Source organism: Anas acuta, chromosome 1 (genome assembly GCF_963932015.1).
Source record: "Anas acuta chromosome 1, bAnaAcu1.1, whole genome shotgun sequence".
Classification (NCBI taxonomy): domain Eukaryota; kingdom Metazoa; phylum Chordata; class Aves; order Anseriformes; family Anatidae; genus Anas; species Anas acuta.
Genome location: NC_088979.1, coordinates 149,205,600 through 149,219,321, shown reverse-complemented (window position 1 = coordinate 149,219,321; position 13,722 = coordinate 149,205,600). Strand labels below are relative to the sequence as shown.

Below are 13,722 nucleotides of genomic sequence, written 5' to 3'. Positions count from 1 at the left end.
CTGCCTAGGGAGAAGCAGCATACTTTGAAAGAAGTGAACAAAGCAAAGTAAACAAAAAAAAAAAAAAAAAAAAAAAAAAAAAAGAGGTATTCCATTTCACTAAATGGTCATCAAAAAGTGTAAACAAAATGTCTGTAATGCTTCAGGAGGAATCAGGCTCCCAGCAGAGTGAGTGCACTAAATTTCCAAATGCACTCTATCACAGCTTCGCTTTCAATATTTGTGCTGAGAAAACAAGGGCTATTGCATTCTGTCACCAAGCCCAGAGGGATGCCCACTTTCCATTTCAAAACAGCTTCTCAGCTCTGTTTAGTTTTCTGAGAGAAAAGTTCAAGTGTGGAGTCATCATTTATTCTCAATTAACACATTGTGCATCTCTGCAAGTTTTTATTAGATGTTCTGTGTCGTGAAAGGCTTTTTTGGAGAATAAGGCTGGTATATGTAAGTGCATGTTAAACAATGTATCAGGATACCACAAAATTGTGTTAGAATGACAGTCCTTTGGCCACTGTATTAAAAGCTACAGAAATAAGATGTGCTTTCATTATGGCTACTCAAATTATGAGCAGTAGTTAGATAGATGGTATAGAAATCAAGTAAAATAAATCATTTTTTCCATCTTGCACAATTACTTCCATGCAGAGATTTTCATCCAAACAAAGACTTTAAATGGAGATTTAGAAATGTGTACCATTACTGTTGCAATGTCTCTTTTGGAAGAAATGTGTGGTTTTGTGGAATTGCAGCTTTAATTTCATTTTGTAATCCCTAACGGACACATACTTGTGTTTTTCTGTTTATGCTTGATACTGTGGCTGAAAAGTAGAGTGGTGAGGAGCTGTGACCCAGCTGATTGCAAATTCCACCCTTAGCAAAACTGGTAATTTGGGGCCCAATCCAGAAAAGGCACAGTTACATTCCTACCATTACACATTGTGACCACTTCCACTGATTTCAGGAATTAAAAAAAATATACATAAATACGTGCAGGGTTACTAAGCAGTTGGTGCTATCGTGGCACTTCTCCTGGGTTAGCACAACTACAAACCCCTTCCAAAGCACGTAAAGCTGAACTTTGTGGTGACAAATACGTTACATAATGCATGGCAGCTTGCTGTTGTTTGTACTGTCTTAAATCTCTGGATCAGTTATGTGTTGTAGTAAATTTCCATAATGTCAGCCCTAGCTAACATTATTTCTTACAGCATCTAAGACTCACTGGCTTGATGTATGGTCTTTGGTGTGCTGGTTAGGTGTTGTAAAATCCCAGTAATTATTTTAAAACACACTGTTGCTTTATAATATATTTTAAACCATGTCCTGCCTGTCTTTTCAGGTTTTGTAGTGGTGCCTGCTTGCCATCTAGATGGCTCACTGTGTAGTCTCAGTTGCAAGAAGAATTTTAAAACTCTTACAATGACAGGCTCTGCACTGCTGCTCACAAAATGTGGAATTGCATAAGTAGCTCACTAAAGCATTCTGTTCCACCTGAAAAAAACGGGCAAGGCAGGGCTTACAGATAATGATTTCTAAGAGTAGCTACACTCTTCCCCCTTCCCCTCAGCACTGAGGATTTTTTCAGCCACCTTAAAATGGTCATTCTAATAAATTGATTGAGTTTGAAAGCTTGTTCAGTTTCACTGTAACTTCTGTAAGTGATTCTGTTCTATGTTAAAACATCGTTTATTACTTCCTACTCTACCATAAATTCCTCCGTGAATTTCAGAAAAAGCCATAGTCTGTGTTCCTGAAGCGAGAGGTGAGGCTGCTTGATAGCACTCCCAAGGAAATTGCTGATGTTGCTGAAAACTTTCAATTTGCTATTTGGAAAAGCAAAATGAAATATTTTGTTCTGGAGCAGATTAACAAAAAAAAAAAAAAGACTGTTTTGCTGAGATGGCTTGAAGCACCTACTGAAACCATTGCAGAGTCGAAGCGGTGGAAAGGCAAAAACTTTGATTCTGATTGAATTAAAAAAAATGGAAAAGAACAAAAATTGATACCAAAGCTTCGGATAGACCCAAAGTAAACCCTTCATTTTCCTTTTCATTTCATGAAAACATTTTCAACAAGATTTTTCATTCATATCACTTTTCAAGAGAAAAATATTGTTTTAGAATGTCATTTTTTAAAATGTTTAAAAAAAAAAAAGTATTCCCAAACTGCAATGTTCAGTCTAAAGATGTTCATGCAGGTTTTTTTTTTACCTATGGTGTCCAATCTATTCACCAAATTTTCCCCCTCCCCCTCTCCCCCTTTTTTTTTCTGGGGTGTGTATTTGTGTCTGTGTCCTGAAATTACCTTTTTGGAGAAACTCCATTTTTTGTTTGTTTATTCTAGCAATTCAGAAGCTGTCAAATTTTGGTAGTTCAAACAAAGTCTCATCAAGCTAGGGGAGAAAATGCCATTCAAGTGAAAATTGGTCTGTGGATGTATTCCACATGTTTAGTGATAAAGCTTTTTTTTTTCTTTTCTTTTTTTTTTCCCCAAGAGCACTTCAAGATATTTGCATCTCTGTGTATGCCTGAACTGTCTCCTCACAATAAGGAAAATGGGGTGTTCTATGGCCAATCATAGTTTGTTTAATCGTTGCGAGACATTCGGATTGCCACTTTTCTCTTTCTGTTTATTTCTTGCCAAGCTTTACCTTTGCTTTCCTCAGGTAGGTTAGGGCAGTAAAATGCTGCACTCATCAAATATGAGATGTCCCACTGCCTGGGGCCAGATGTTCATAAAATATTCCTTTGATATTTTTTTTTGTCTCCAGTCTCTTCCTCCCCCAGCCTAGCAGCCCAGAGTAAGTCCCTTTTTCCCTTATGTTCAGCTCCATGTCAACTTGAATTTAGTCTGAGATTTGAGTCAATTTGACTCCCAAGGCAGGGGCTCCTGAGGCAAATATTTCCCTTTCTGTGTTTCAGACACTGCTCGCACACTAATTGCACAGATTGGAGTTAGTTCATTTGCTATGTTTGCTTTTGGTAACAGAACAATATAGAAGTAAAAAGACAATTCTCACTTCTGAAGAAAAGGTACTTTTTCCTTTGCATGAACAACTTAAAAGTTTCCAACACACGTGCTTTTGCTTTGCTTTTGCACAAAATAACATTCACTAATTGGGTAAATAGTATTAAATTTCCTCTTAGTAGAAATCTCTTATTCTCACTAATACTAATAAGTAAATATTTAAAATTGCTATAAATATCCTCCTGTAGTTATTTTTACAGCAGCAATAAATTAGAATTCCAGTGTGAGAAGTCCTGAACAGAGACTGTACAAAGGTGTTAAAGCCAAACTGTTAGGTGAATTAAAATAGAAATCACATCCAAATCAGTCTTGGCAATGGAGCATTTAAAGCTTGTGAATATTTTCAATAGCCACAATTGCATCATAATTGAATACATCCCCTATTACATGTATTCCAGTTTTTCCACCCCATCTGCCTCTTATTCTCTCAGCTGCTACTGTGATAGCCCCTCAGGACAGCATAATCTCTTTAGCTGCAACACCATAATCTGCTGCTAGAATAAGAGTGAAAGACAAAAAAAAATGGAGTATACTGCACATACTAAAACATTTCCCCTTTTGCTCTTCAGATTGCAGGCTTAAAGACGTTAAAAAAAAATCTTAACAAAAAAAAAGTTTTATTGTCCATAAAATACAAAAACTATTACATTAGAGTTAACTGAATCTTACAGTCATTCTTTACTTTCCTTAATAAAGAGTTTCCTTTGCTATACTTCACTGTTGAAACAAAGCTGACAGTTCTTGCCAACTGGAAAAAAATCCACTGCCAGAGCAGAGCTTATCCCACTAATTTTATTGCTGCAATGCAAGGAATCTGCTTCACATTGCTCTAGAATTTCAGACAATGCACAGTGGCCTTCTTAGAAGCTAACGTATGCATACTACACATTCCAAACAGGCTTCAGTTATACTGGAGAGGAGACAAACACATTGGCAGAAATGCATTACAGCATGTTGTGATGATGTGTCCCTTTCCAATCCAACAGCTGGAAGCAGAAAGGTTGACTGAAGATGAAAGGGGATCTCTCCAGCACAGGTTCCAGCATCCTTGGTAACCAGATGGACTGAATAGGAAACAGAACTAAAATAGGCCACGAAATTCACTGCCAGAAGAGGTTTTCTTTTTATTCACGGCAGTGATGGGCTTTACTAGAAAGGAATTTGCCATGTCGTAGAAACTGAAGATAGAAATGACCTGGAATCCCCTTTGTTCCATCCCAAACAGTGCTGGATCGTTCCATGTGTATATACTAATCTTTGGGTAATCTAATTTTTAAAAACTCATGAAGTAATGGATTTTATCTGCCATTTTTTGGTTATGCCACCACAAAGGATTTAGGAGATTTTTTTCCTAAATATTCAGGCTACATTTCATTTCTCATTCTCATCACTTTTATCATCTTAGATTCCCTTGGGCAGCTTTTCCCGGTATCTGCTTTTTGGCATTTCATATTCTTCTGTGTAGCTGTCCATGTTTCTCTACAGTTGTCATGATCTTTTGGAAGACCACTGGTTTCACATCACTTGCAGATGTCATTGCTATTCTGTTCACTCTCCCTTCTACTAACGAAGATGGGTAAAAGCACAAAACCTATCATCGCTCCTACTAGGTGCTTCCTGTCAACCTGCTAGGCTGCTGTTTATCATTACTCTTTCTTTGTGGTCCTTCAGCTCGTGTTCATTCCCCATGACAGTGCTCTTATCTAAGTCTTTCTGAATTAATTTTTCAAGTAAGATTTTCTAAGACCTTGCAGGAAAGGTTTTGCCAATGCTTCAGTCCAGCTTCATTGCTTCTGCTATTTTCCCTTCTTCCACACAAGGGATTCTGTCCAAACAAAAGCCAACTGAGCTAGCTCAAATGCATGTTGAGCTATCTGTTTTCCCCCTTCAGGTGTTAACTTTCCAATCTGAGGATCCTGCTCTGTGAAAATTTGCTGCCTTAATGACAAGCTGTCTCAAAGACTAACATGTGACAGGCACTGTTTACCACAATAAACTGTTATTCAGAAAGGTTTCAGAGATTCTAATCAGATGTCGGGTGACAAACAATTTACTAGGTGGAGTAAGGACTGTGGCTTTATCCTTCACAGCATGTATTACGTCCTATGCAAAAAGTATTAAGGGTCAGGTTTCACCATACATGCATTGAGTAAAATGTGTATGAATGACAAAATTCTGCTCGTCTCAGCATAATCTTGGTTTCAGGCCAGGTGGAAACTCATTTACACAGTGGGATTTTGCAAGAAGCAGATCTCTGGTCAGTGTAAATACAGCAAGTCTCTGGTCAGCATGAAGATGTCAGAAAGGAATTCATACTAGATAGATCAGAATTCATACTAGATAGATCAGAATTGTCTCTACATTTTCTCTGGCAGACAGTGACCTGACAGAATACCCTCTTCAAACCTATAGCTTTTTGAAATAAGGACTGAGGAGGATTGCTTCTGACTGATAGGAGGTTCCTTCTTTTTTACTCGTGTGATGTTGTCTAATTGTTTTTGGAAAGATAAAGCTAGCATGAAGTTAATGTCCATCATATGAATCACCTATACAGATTCATTTTGTCAGGAATAATCACAATGCTAATTATGTCATAATGTAATCAGGTTTTAGCATTTAAGACTGCTAGAAATACGACATCCTTCTTTCAGTCCTCTTCCTTCCAGTTGCGTTTCTCTTTGGCTACTTTATCCATCTTGCAAGAGTCTGCATGACCTAGCATTTGCCTGTATACCATTTCTTCTCTGTAGCCTCAAGGATTCATGAAAACTTTTTTCTTAGTGGTGTAGGGAAACCTGAAGGGTTTTTTAGTCCTGTGTTAGCGTAAGGGTAAGGCCTGTAGTCTGTAGATCACTGTTTATGTCCTTGTTTCAACTGCCATAAGTCAGCATGTAGATGGGAAGGGCCTTGACTGGAAGATGGTATCACGTCCTCTCTTGTTCTCTGCACTGTGTTTTCCTTCAGGGGTTATCTTGCTGCTTCTCGATAAGTTACGGAAGATGAAATGGGAGCAGATGTGGAGACTCACAGCCGAGCGAGAGTTAATGAGCATGCTGTCCACTTCACTGGCTGACCAGGTGAGTGGGAGACTGCAGGGTGATAGCATAACTGCTACTCCTTGGACTGTTGATGGTAAGAAGGGGAAAGGAGATGAGGTATGGGAAAAGGAGAGAAAAATGTTGTGCCTGCAGTCACCATTTGTTGAATTGTTGTGCCAGGGAAAGTGTGGAAGAGAGGAATAGAGATCTACTCATAAGGTTTCTCTTACTACACTGACATTTTTACCTCCTATGCATCAATGATTCATAAGATGGACAACTGGCATTTTCAAGCTTTAACTTTCTTTTCTTCTTTCTTTAATATAAAACCCTCCAGACATTTGAAGTCCAGACATACTATATCTTTTCCTACTGTTTTGTCTAAGCAGATTGTGGTTCTAAAAGTCTCTAGATGTTTCTTTACTGTTTCTGGCAGATAAGTCCCATGAGTCTTTAATGTATGCCTGGCCACAACACCCCTGTGAAAACAAAAGTGCTGCTGTCTCCCTGCCACAGATGAGAAACTGAGGCTGAGAAAAGAAGCAGTGTGCCTATGCACAGAAATGCTTAATTACTCTCTGTGATTCCTGCCAACTCTCCATTTTAAATCCAGAAGCCCTGTTAATGTAGTACTTACTGGACCTGAACCAATAAGTCGTGCTCAACAGCTTGAGTGTATTAACTCAATTCAGCATCATATTTAGATATTTCTACTGCTCCTGAGCTGCATCTGGCTCATGATCAGTCACTACTAAGCAGGCATGGTGCTTACTGTGCACATAGAGATGTACGCATATGTAGAGCATCCTTGCAGGCTGATCCAAAGCTACTGAAGTTCATGAAAATGATTCCTGTTACTTCCATTTCATGCCCTTTATTGAGAAGTGATGCAGTACTTACTAACAGCAGTCATTTTGACATTTTCGGCATATTACTCTCCCTGGTGACTAGAAGAGAAACCATGTCTCCTGCCTGCTGTACAAGGTACTTGTATTTGAAAACTTTGCTGGAGACCATTAGCTCTCTGTGTCAAGAGAGAGCCTGTTGCTCTAGTTCAGATCTACCCATCGCTCCTTAGATTGATAACCTTTCCTGGAAACAGAATTGTGAAGCAGAGTTTACAGAGTTCAGCTTGCATAACTATTTGCATTTCAGCCTTGAGGGGGAGAAGGACAGTCAGTTCAGAGGGGCTGACACCACCCCACTGTAGAAACAACATACCCAACTGTTTCTCTCTTTCTGTCTGCTAGGATATCTTCAATGCAGTCATCAAGCAAAATCCCTTCCTTGTCTACCAGCTTCCATGTTTCTGGAATGTTCAGCTGTCTGATCACACTCGTTCTGAGCAGTGCTACAGAGATGTGTCTGACCTGAAGGTATGTTTTATGGGTAGTATCCTTCAGCACAGAGAACGCAGGGCACCATTCTGACAGAAAGATGAAGCCCCTTAAACAGAAGGGGAAACAAGCACATAGAGCTTATAAGGACACCCAAGCAATGGCAGTAAACATGACTTCAGCTTTGTGCATTTTGCTGCTTTTAGGGTTTGGCAAGGTATTAGACAAATGCATTCCATTCTTGTGTTCCATGACTTGTCTATGCTGTCACCCGCTACTTTTGAGCCATAGTTCCTACTACTGTCCCAATTTTTAACTCTTCTTAGCTAAAAAGTACAAAATCTTCTTTTGTACTCGGCAAGTTTGAAATTCTTTAGTCAACATTGTTTAATGGAGTGAATTTCATAAAGAGAGTTAGGTGGACCCTAGCTAGAAAGACATTAGCCAAAATGTAAATGCATGCACTTCACCCAGGCACACCACCATTCATTTTTCCAGGACGTGCTGAGTAGAAACCTGTTAATTTAATAAAATGAAGCTATAGTATCAATTTAATAGCACATTTTTCACTATTGTCAAGTAGAGTATAAAAGAAGGATGGATTTGAACCGATACGGGTGAATTAACATCAAGCATACTTTGGTCATTTTGAAAGGTGAGACTCAAATGTAGTAAGTGTAGAGTTCAGAATTGAAGCTGATTAAGCTTCTGCTAGGTGAAGAATAAGACAGGCTGGCTAAACAGCGATAGATGCCACTAGGATAGACTATTCAACATCAGAGTATAGTAAATACTAAATAACTTCTGCTGATTCATTTCAAAGTTCACTTAAAGTTCATATACTGGTTTGTGTATGTATGAACATATAGTGTTTATACATTTTTGGTTTGAGAGAGTTCTTGAAAATGTGGTCTTTAAAAAATATGGAACCATAGAATAAGTTGCAAGGGACCTATGGACACCATCCAACCCCCTCTTACATCAGGACCAGTTTAGATGAGGTTGCTCAGGGCATTGTGGTACAATTGTGTTTCAAATATCTCCAAGGACTGAGATCCACAGCCTCCCTGCACCCCCCCCCCTCCCCATTTCAGAGTTTCAGCATCTTCATGGTGTACAATATTTCCTTATATCTAACCAAATTTTCCATTGTAACAATTTGTGGAGTAATGGCAGAAGTGTTCAGTATGAACTTCAGACACTGGAAGAACACAGAAAAGCAATCTCCTTGGACACATTGATTCTAAAATGTGGACTTTTCAAGAGACAGAAGATACACCATATGGGGTAACTGACCAGCAAAAATGGCCAGTATTGCTTGACTTTCATAGATAAAATATTTACAACCAGCTATTAAAGCGTGGTCCACAGAAGACAACTTTTTAAATTAGATCAGTATACTGATCAGTATATTGATCAATAAATGTTTTATGATAGATGTTTGTAGGTCAGCATCCACATAGGGACTTAAAGCATGATGGTCTTTTGCCTTGTCACAAGGTGCTGGTTGAAATTCTAGTTCTGTGCTCATGTTCAGAATTGTGTATGGAAACAACTGCCAGGTGTCTGACAGCAATTGCCTGAAACAAAAGAAGAGAGATGTGGTAGCAGGGAAAATGTTTTCTGAAAGATGAAATTTAGAAAAATATCCGGGAGATACCACAGCATTCCGTGAATTAGGGTCTTACATTGAATCACATAATCAGCTGAGACAGGGTGGGATTCAGCGCCAGGTTAAGACACATACATTTGCCTCTGATGAGGCAAATCACTCTTTGGACTCCAGCGATTGCATTGACTAACTCCCATCAGCTGTGGGACATCTAGCTCATATGTAAGACCTGTATGTTAGCATTTAATACAAGTGTATTAAAAAGTAAATTGAATCCTTTCTTCATTATTAAGATAATTGTTTATAAGTTAGGCTTGGTTGTTTATTTACTGTATATTGTATCACTCCAGCATAGGAGTGATACAGCATAGGCAATGAAGTCTAAGATGCAAAATATCCTCCACTGGCCTGAGTTACTTAACGCAGAAAGAGGTGCAGACACACAAGTGATTTCTTCATCTGAACTGGACTTACGCTGCTAAAATTAGGCGTATTCCCTAAGTACTGTGCTGAATTGGGGCTGAAATTCTTTGCTTTGAAAGAGAGGCAAAGCCTTATCTAGTGCACGTAAGCCCCACTGATTTCAGTGAAGCTCTGCCCATACTCAGCAGTTAATGAAGTGGTCCTCAGTCAGTACTGATCAGTTGGGTTATGCATTTTTTTGTTGTATGAAGAACTTTCAAGTTGTGAATTTGCATTATGAGAATTAGCATATTTCTAGTTCAAAAAAAAAAAAAAACTGGGCTGGTTTGGTATGTGGTCTTCTCAAATAAGCAACAAATGCCATTAGCCCAAATTAGAAAATATGCTCTTAAAATCACCATACGCGGTTTCCATGGCATTTAATATAAATGATATGACACAACGTATTTGGCACAGCCTGTATTTCATGGTAAGACTGGAATAAAAAACAAGGTAGGAGAAACCTCAAGGGGAAGAGGGAGAGAAAGACAGAGTGCGAAGTTTGTGCTGGAGGATTAAGAAGGATAGCATAGGAAAGAAGGAAATGCAGGGAGAGATTTAAATTCCAAGGCAAAACTGACCAAGTCAAGTGCTCCTCAGTCAGATCAGACCGTATGCCACATGTCAGACTAAAAAGGCACTGATTTAATTCGATCTGGTCTCAAAGTCCATGGGATTTGAGGATTTGTCTTCTACACAACAGCATTGTGTTAAATAAACTTAGACCTCTAGGGCTGGCTCCTGTTCAAGTGTGTGTGTGTATATATATATATATCTATATATATATATACACAACACTTTTCTTCTGCTTTGTTCACATCCATGCAAGCAGTCTGGCTAGCACGCTTTTTGGAGACCTATGAAGCACTTGAATGTTTCATAGTACCTGAAGAGGATTCTAATCATTTTTTTTCTCTCCTTATGCTCCTCATTAAGCTGCATCTGTATCAATTTTATCGATTTTCTTTTAATTGTGTTACGTTAGAGAAGGTCAGATGTTTGACTACTGCTGAACTCTTGCAGCAGCTAGGCAGCATACACAAATCTGGGAAGCCTTGCATATAGGGATCTTTTGGAGCAAGCGGAAGAAGAACAGAAATACAGCTAATCAAGTCTTGCATTGTTAGTGGGGACTAATTTTAAATCCATCTAACCCGACATCAAAATAAGACCACTTCAATATTTTTTCTTTTTTCTAAAGCCTTACTTACCTCCTTTGTCATACTGTATAGTGCTAAAGGACATACTGTACACAGCTAGGCTGATGTTTGTTGGTTTTGCTCTGCTATCTGTGACATATGGAACTACAACTTCAATAAAAAAAAATTACATATACAAAAATTTTCCTTTTCTCACCTCAAGGGCACCTTTTTTAAAGATGCTTTGAATCAGTCAAGTATGACTAGAAATGAATAATTTAAACAGAAAACAAGAGTGGGTTAAGAGGAAGCAGATGCCCTTTAATTCTTCTTGCCGAGTAAGCCAACTGCAGCCTCTAAAGGCCAGAGGTGTTTCTTTTTGCATGGCATTTGTTATACCTTTGAGAAACAATCTAGAATTGCTATTGAAGACTGGCAAAAAGATATGGAAGTACACTCTTTGTAGGTATCCACTGTCTCCTATCTTATTTATCTCAGCTCCCTCACATGGTCCACAGTGCCCACAATGCTAGTGGACAAGCATGTGCACTCGTGGCACAGCAGTGATCTATCTGCAACTGAAATTCATTTATGTATTGCTTTTTCTCAGTTGGCTCCTGTGTTTGCTTTCCTTTTTGGTTAATAGTTTGCTCTGTCTGTAAGGAAATCTCAATTAATGTGATTTGGCACAAACCAAATGGCAAGAAAAATCCTATGAAGGTAATGAATTGTGATGCCTCTGACAATGAATCATGACCTCATTTTATGAGTCAGTCATCAAGAGAAGTCTGGCTGTCAAGGGTACAGATGCTATTTACACACACAGAATGGGGTAATTCACAATCACACAAAAAAATGGATGCTTGATTTTTTCAATGGAAATATATCAAATTATTAGAATTTACACCACCAATAGGTAAGTGGTTTATGTCCCATTGTGACTGTTTTTGAAGCTGTCTTTGAACACAGCTGACAGCAAATTAGGAGTTAGATATATAATTGACCTCATAAATTCCCCTTTCTGAAATTGTTTTATGTGATTCACTCTGCCTTCACTGGGAATGTCTTCCACACTAGAGCAACTTTGTAGGATTGCCAACAAAACTTTATACAGATTCTTGTTTATAACCCAAATACATCATTTCAGATCTGCCTCAAACGTGACCTACTGCACCTCTCTCTGTTCCAGTCCCTGAGCCACCCCATGCTGTCCAAGCACCTCAGCACTGATCTGCAGCAGCTCTGGCATTCTGCTGCCTTGCATCTTTTAATGCCAACCAAGGAAGAGCTACATTGAGAGGAGCAAAGGTCCAAGAGGGGTAAACATATCACTCCCATGAATGAACACTGCAGTCTGTAAGGTGATTCTGCTGTGCCAAAAAGAGAGCACGATGATATTGTAGAGGTGTTTTAAGGGTGTTGCTGCAGGCAGGAGGCCTCTTGTTAAGCATTGGTACAGGAGTTGGAGGGAAAGCTGCAAATCCTTTTGAGGGCAGACTGAAAACTTTGTGAACTAGATATACAGATACTAGATAGGGACAGGGATTGTCAGCCAGGATAGGCAGTAACCTCAGAGGGGTAAAGTAATCCCTGCGACCATGGAAACTAAATGAGGCAGAACAGGGATTTGAATCCCACCTCTGAAAGCAGTGCCTGGATCTCTGGGCTGCTGGCTGCTCTGATCTGAATCCTTTACAAATATCTTTTTCAACTTTTACTTTTACTTTTAACTTTTTTTTTAATTTATTTTAACTTTTTTAACATTAACTTTTTAACTTTTAACTTTACAAATATCACTCTGGAGCACTGAAACCTCCCTGATGAGATTTTTATGAATCATTTGACCCTTTCTGAGAAAATTATGTTGTTGAGGTTTTGGCTTGTTTTTTAATAAACTATTCATTTCTGATAAAAAGACAACATAAGAATAAGGTTTCCAGACATCTCTAATCCAGGCATGGGTTACACAAGTGGTGCTTGTTTGCAGTGTGGCTTGGGGCACATTTAAACCAAACTTTTCAACAACATGTGCCTGAAAAAAAGTCTATTGAGATGGTATTACAGTGGCATATATAAGTGGCTGTTCTATGCAGAGTTGCTGAACATGTTATTGGCATTGAATTCAATGAGAACTGTCTGGTTGCCTAAATAAGGAATCTAGTTTTTAAGCAGGAAAGCTACCCATCTACAGAATATAACTTTAACTTATTTATCTAAAATAGCAATGTGCTCGTGGGCTTAATTAGTATCTGTTCAGCACTTTGCAAAAATAAACTTCTTCAGGCTTAAATTTAGGCTTAATTTATTCTTACTTTTTTGCCCCTTCAGCCTGGAAGATAGGTAGAGAACCACGGAAAGGACAGAAAGAATATCCTATATTCTCTGATTTCCTAAGGGCTGAAGTAGATTATCAAGATCTGTTTTGGGGTAAAAAATGGAAGGGATTGTGGTTAAGGAAACATTTGGCCAAATATTTTATTTGGAGAGAGCAGATGGTTTGAGGGGAATATGGATAAGAGCACCTATAGAAATAGCGTTGTGTTAGCTAGCTTATATTTCACTGGTTTGAACATTGTATTTGAAATATTTAATGTCTCCAAAGAGGACAATGTGGCTGGAAACTAAAGAGGTTTGCTGGGACTTCTGGTTTCAGTTTATTTCTATGCAGGTAACCGAACTTAGAGCCCCCTCCTACACTCTGCCTGCATATAATGTCCTGTTACCTTCCGTCTCAGAACCCATTGTCAGTCTATGAAACACCAACAACTGTGTTATCCCTTGAGTGCTGTGAGTCAGAATCTGGTGAATAAATGGGAACTACCAATTCAGTGTGGTGTGTTTCACTAGGTCACAAATACATGGAAGCATTCCAGGAGGCTAACTGAGTGTAATCAGTGAGTGGTAAGGGTTGCTGATTAAGTAGGATGGTATGAACAGAAATGTAGATGGTGCCAAGTTGCTTAATGATGACTAACCAAGTGTTAAATATACGTGGAATTTTAAGTTCTGATCTTTCGGTACTTAAATAGCTAAATGAAGATTAAAGAGTGCATTTTTCTTAGTTCTCAGGAGGTCTTGATCAGGAATGGGAAGGATCCATGGGACAGCCT

At 38.7% G+C, this 13,722-nt stretch overlaps 1 protein-coding gene across 2 annotated transcripts in view; it reads left to right on the top strand.

The window, feature by feature from the left end:
* The window catches only part of LARGE1 (LARGE xylosyl- and glucuronyltransferase 1), a 282,272-nt gene that overhangs the window by 227,979 nt on the left and 40,571 nt on the right, over positions 1–13,722 (top strand). For both annotated transcript variants that reach the window (XM_068664913.1, XM_068664920.1), the window contains 2 exons: positions 5,989–6,101; positions 7,313–7,438. In XM_068664913.1, coding sequence (XP_068521014.1) covers positions 5,989–6,101; positions 7,313–7,438 — 239 coding nt within the window. The remainder of the gene's footprint in view (positions 1–5,988; positions 6,102–7,312; positions 7,439–13,722) is intronic.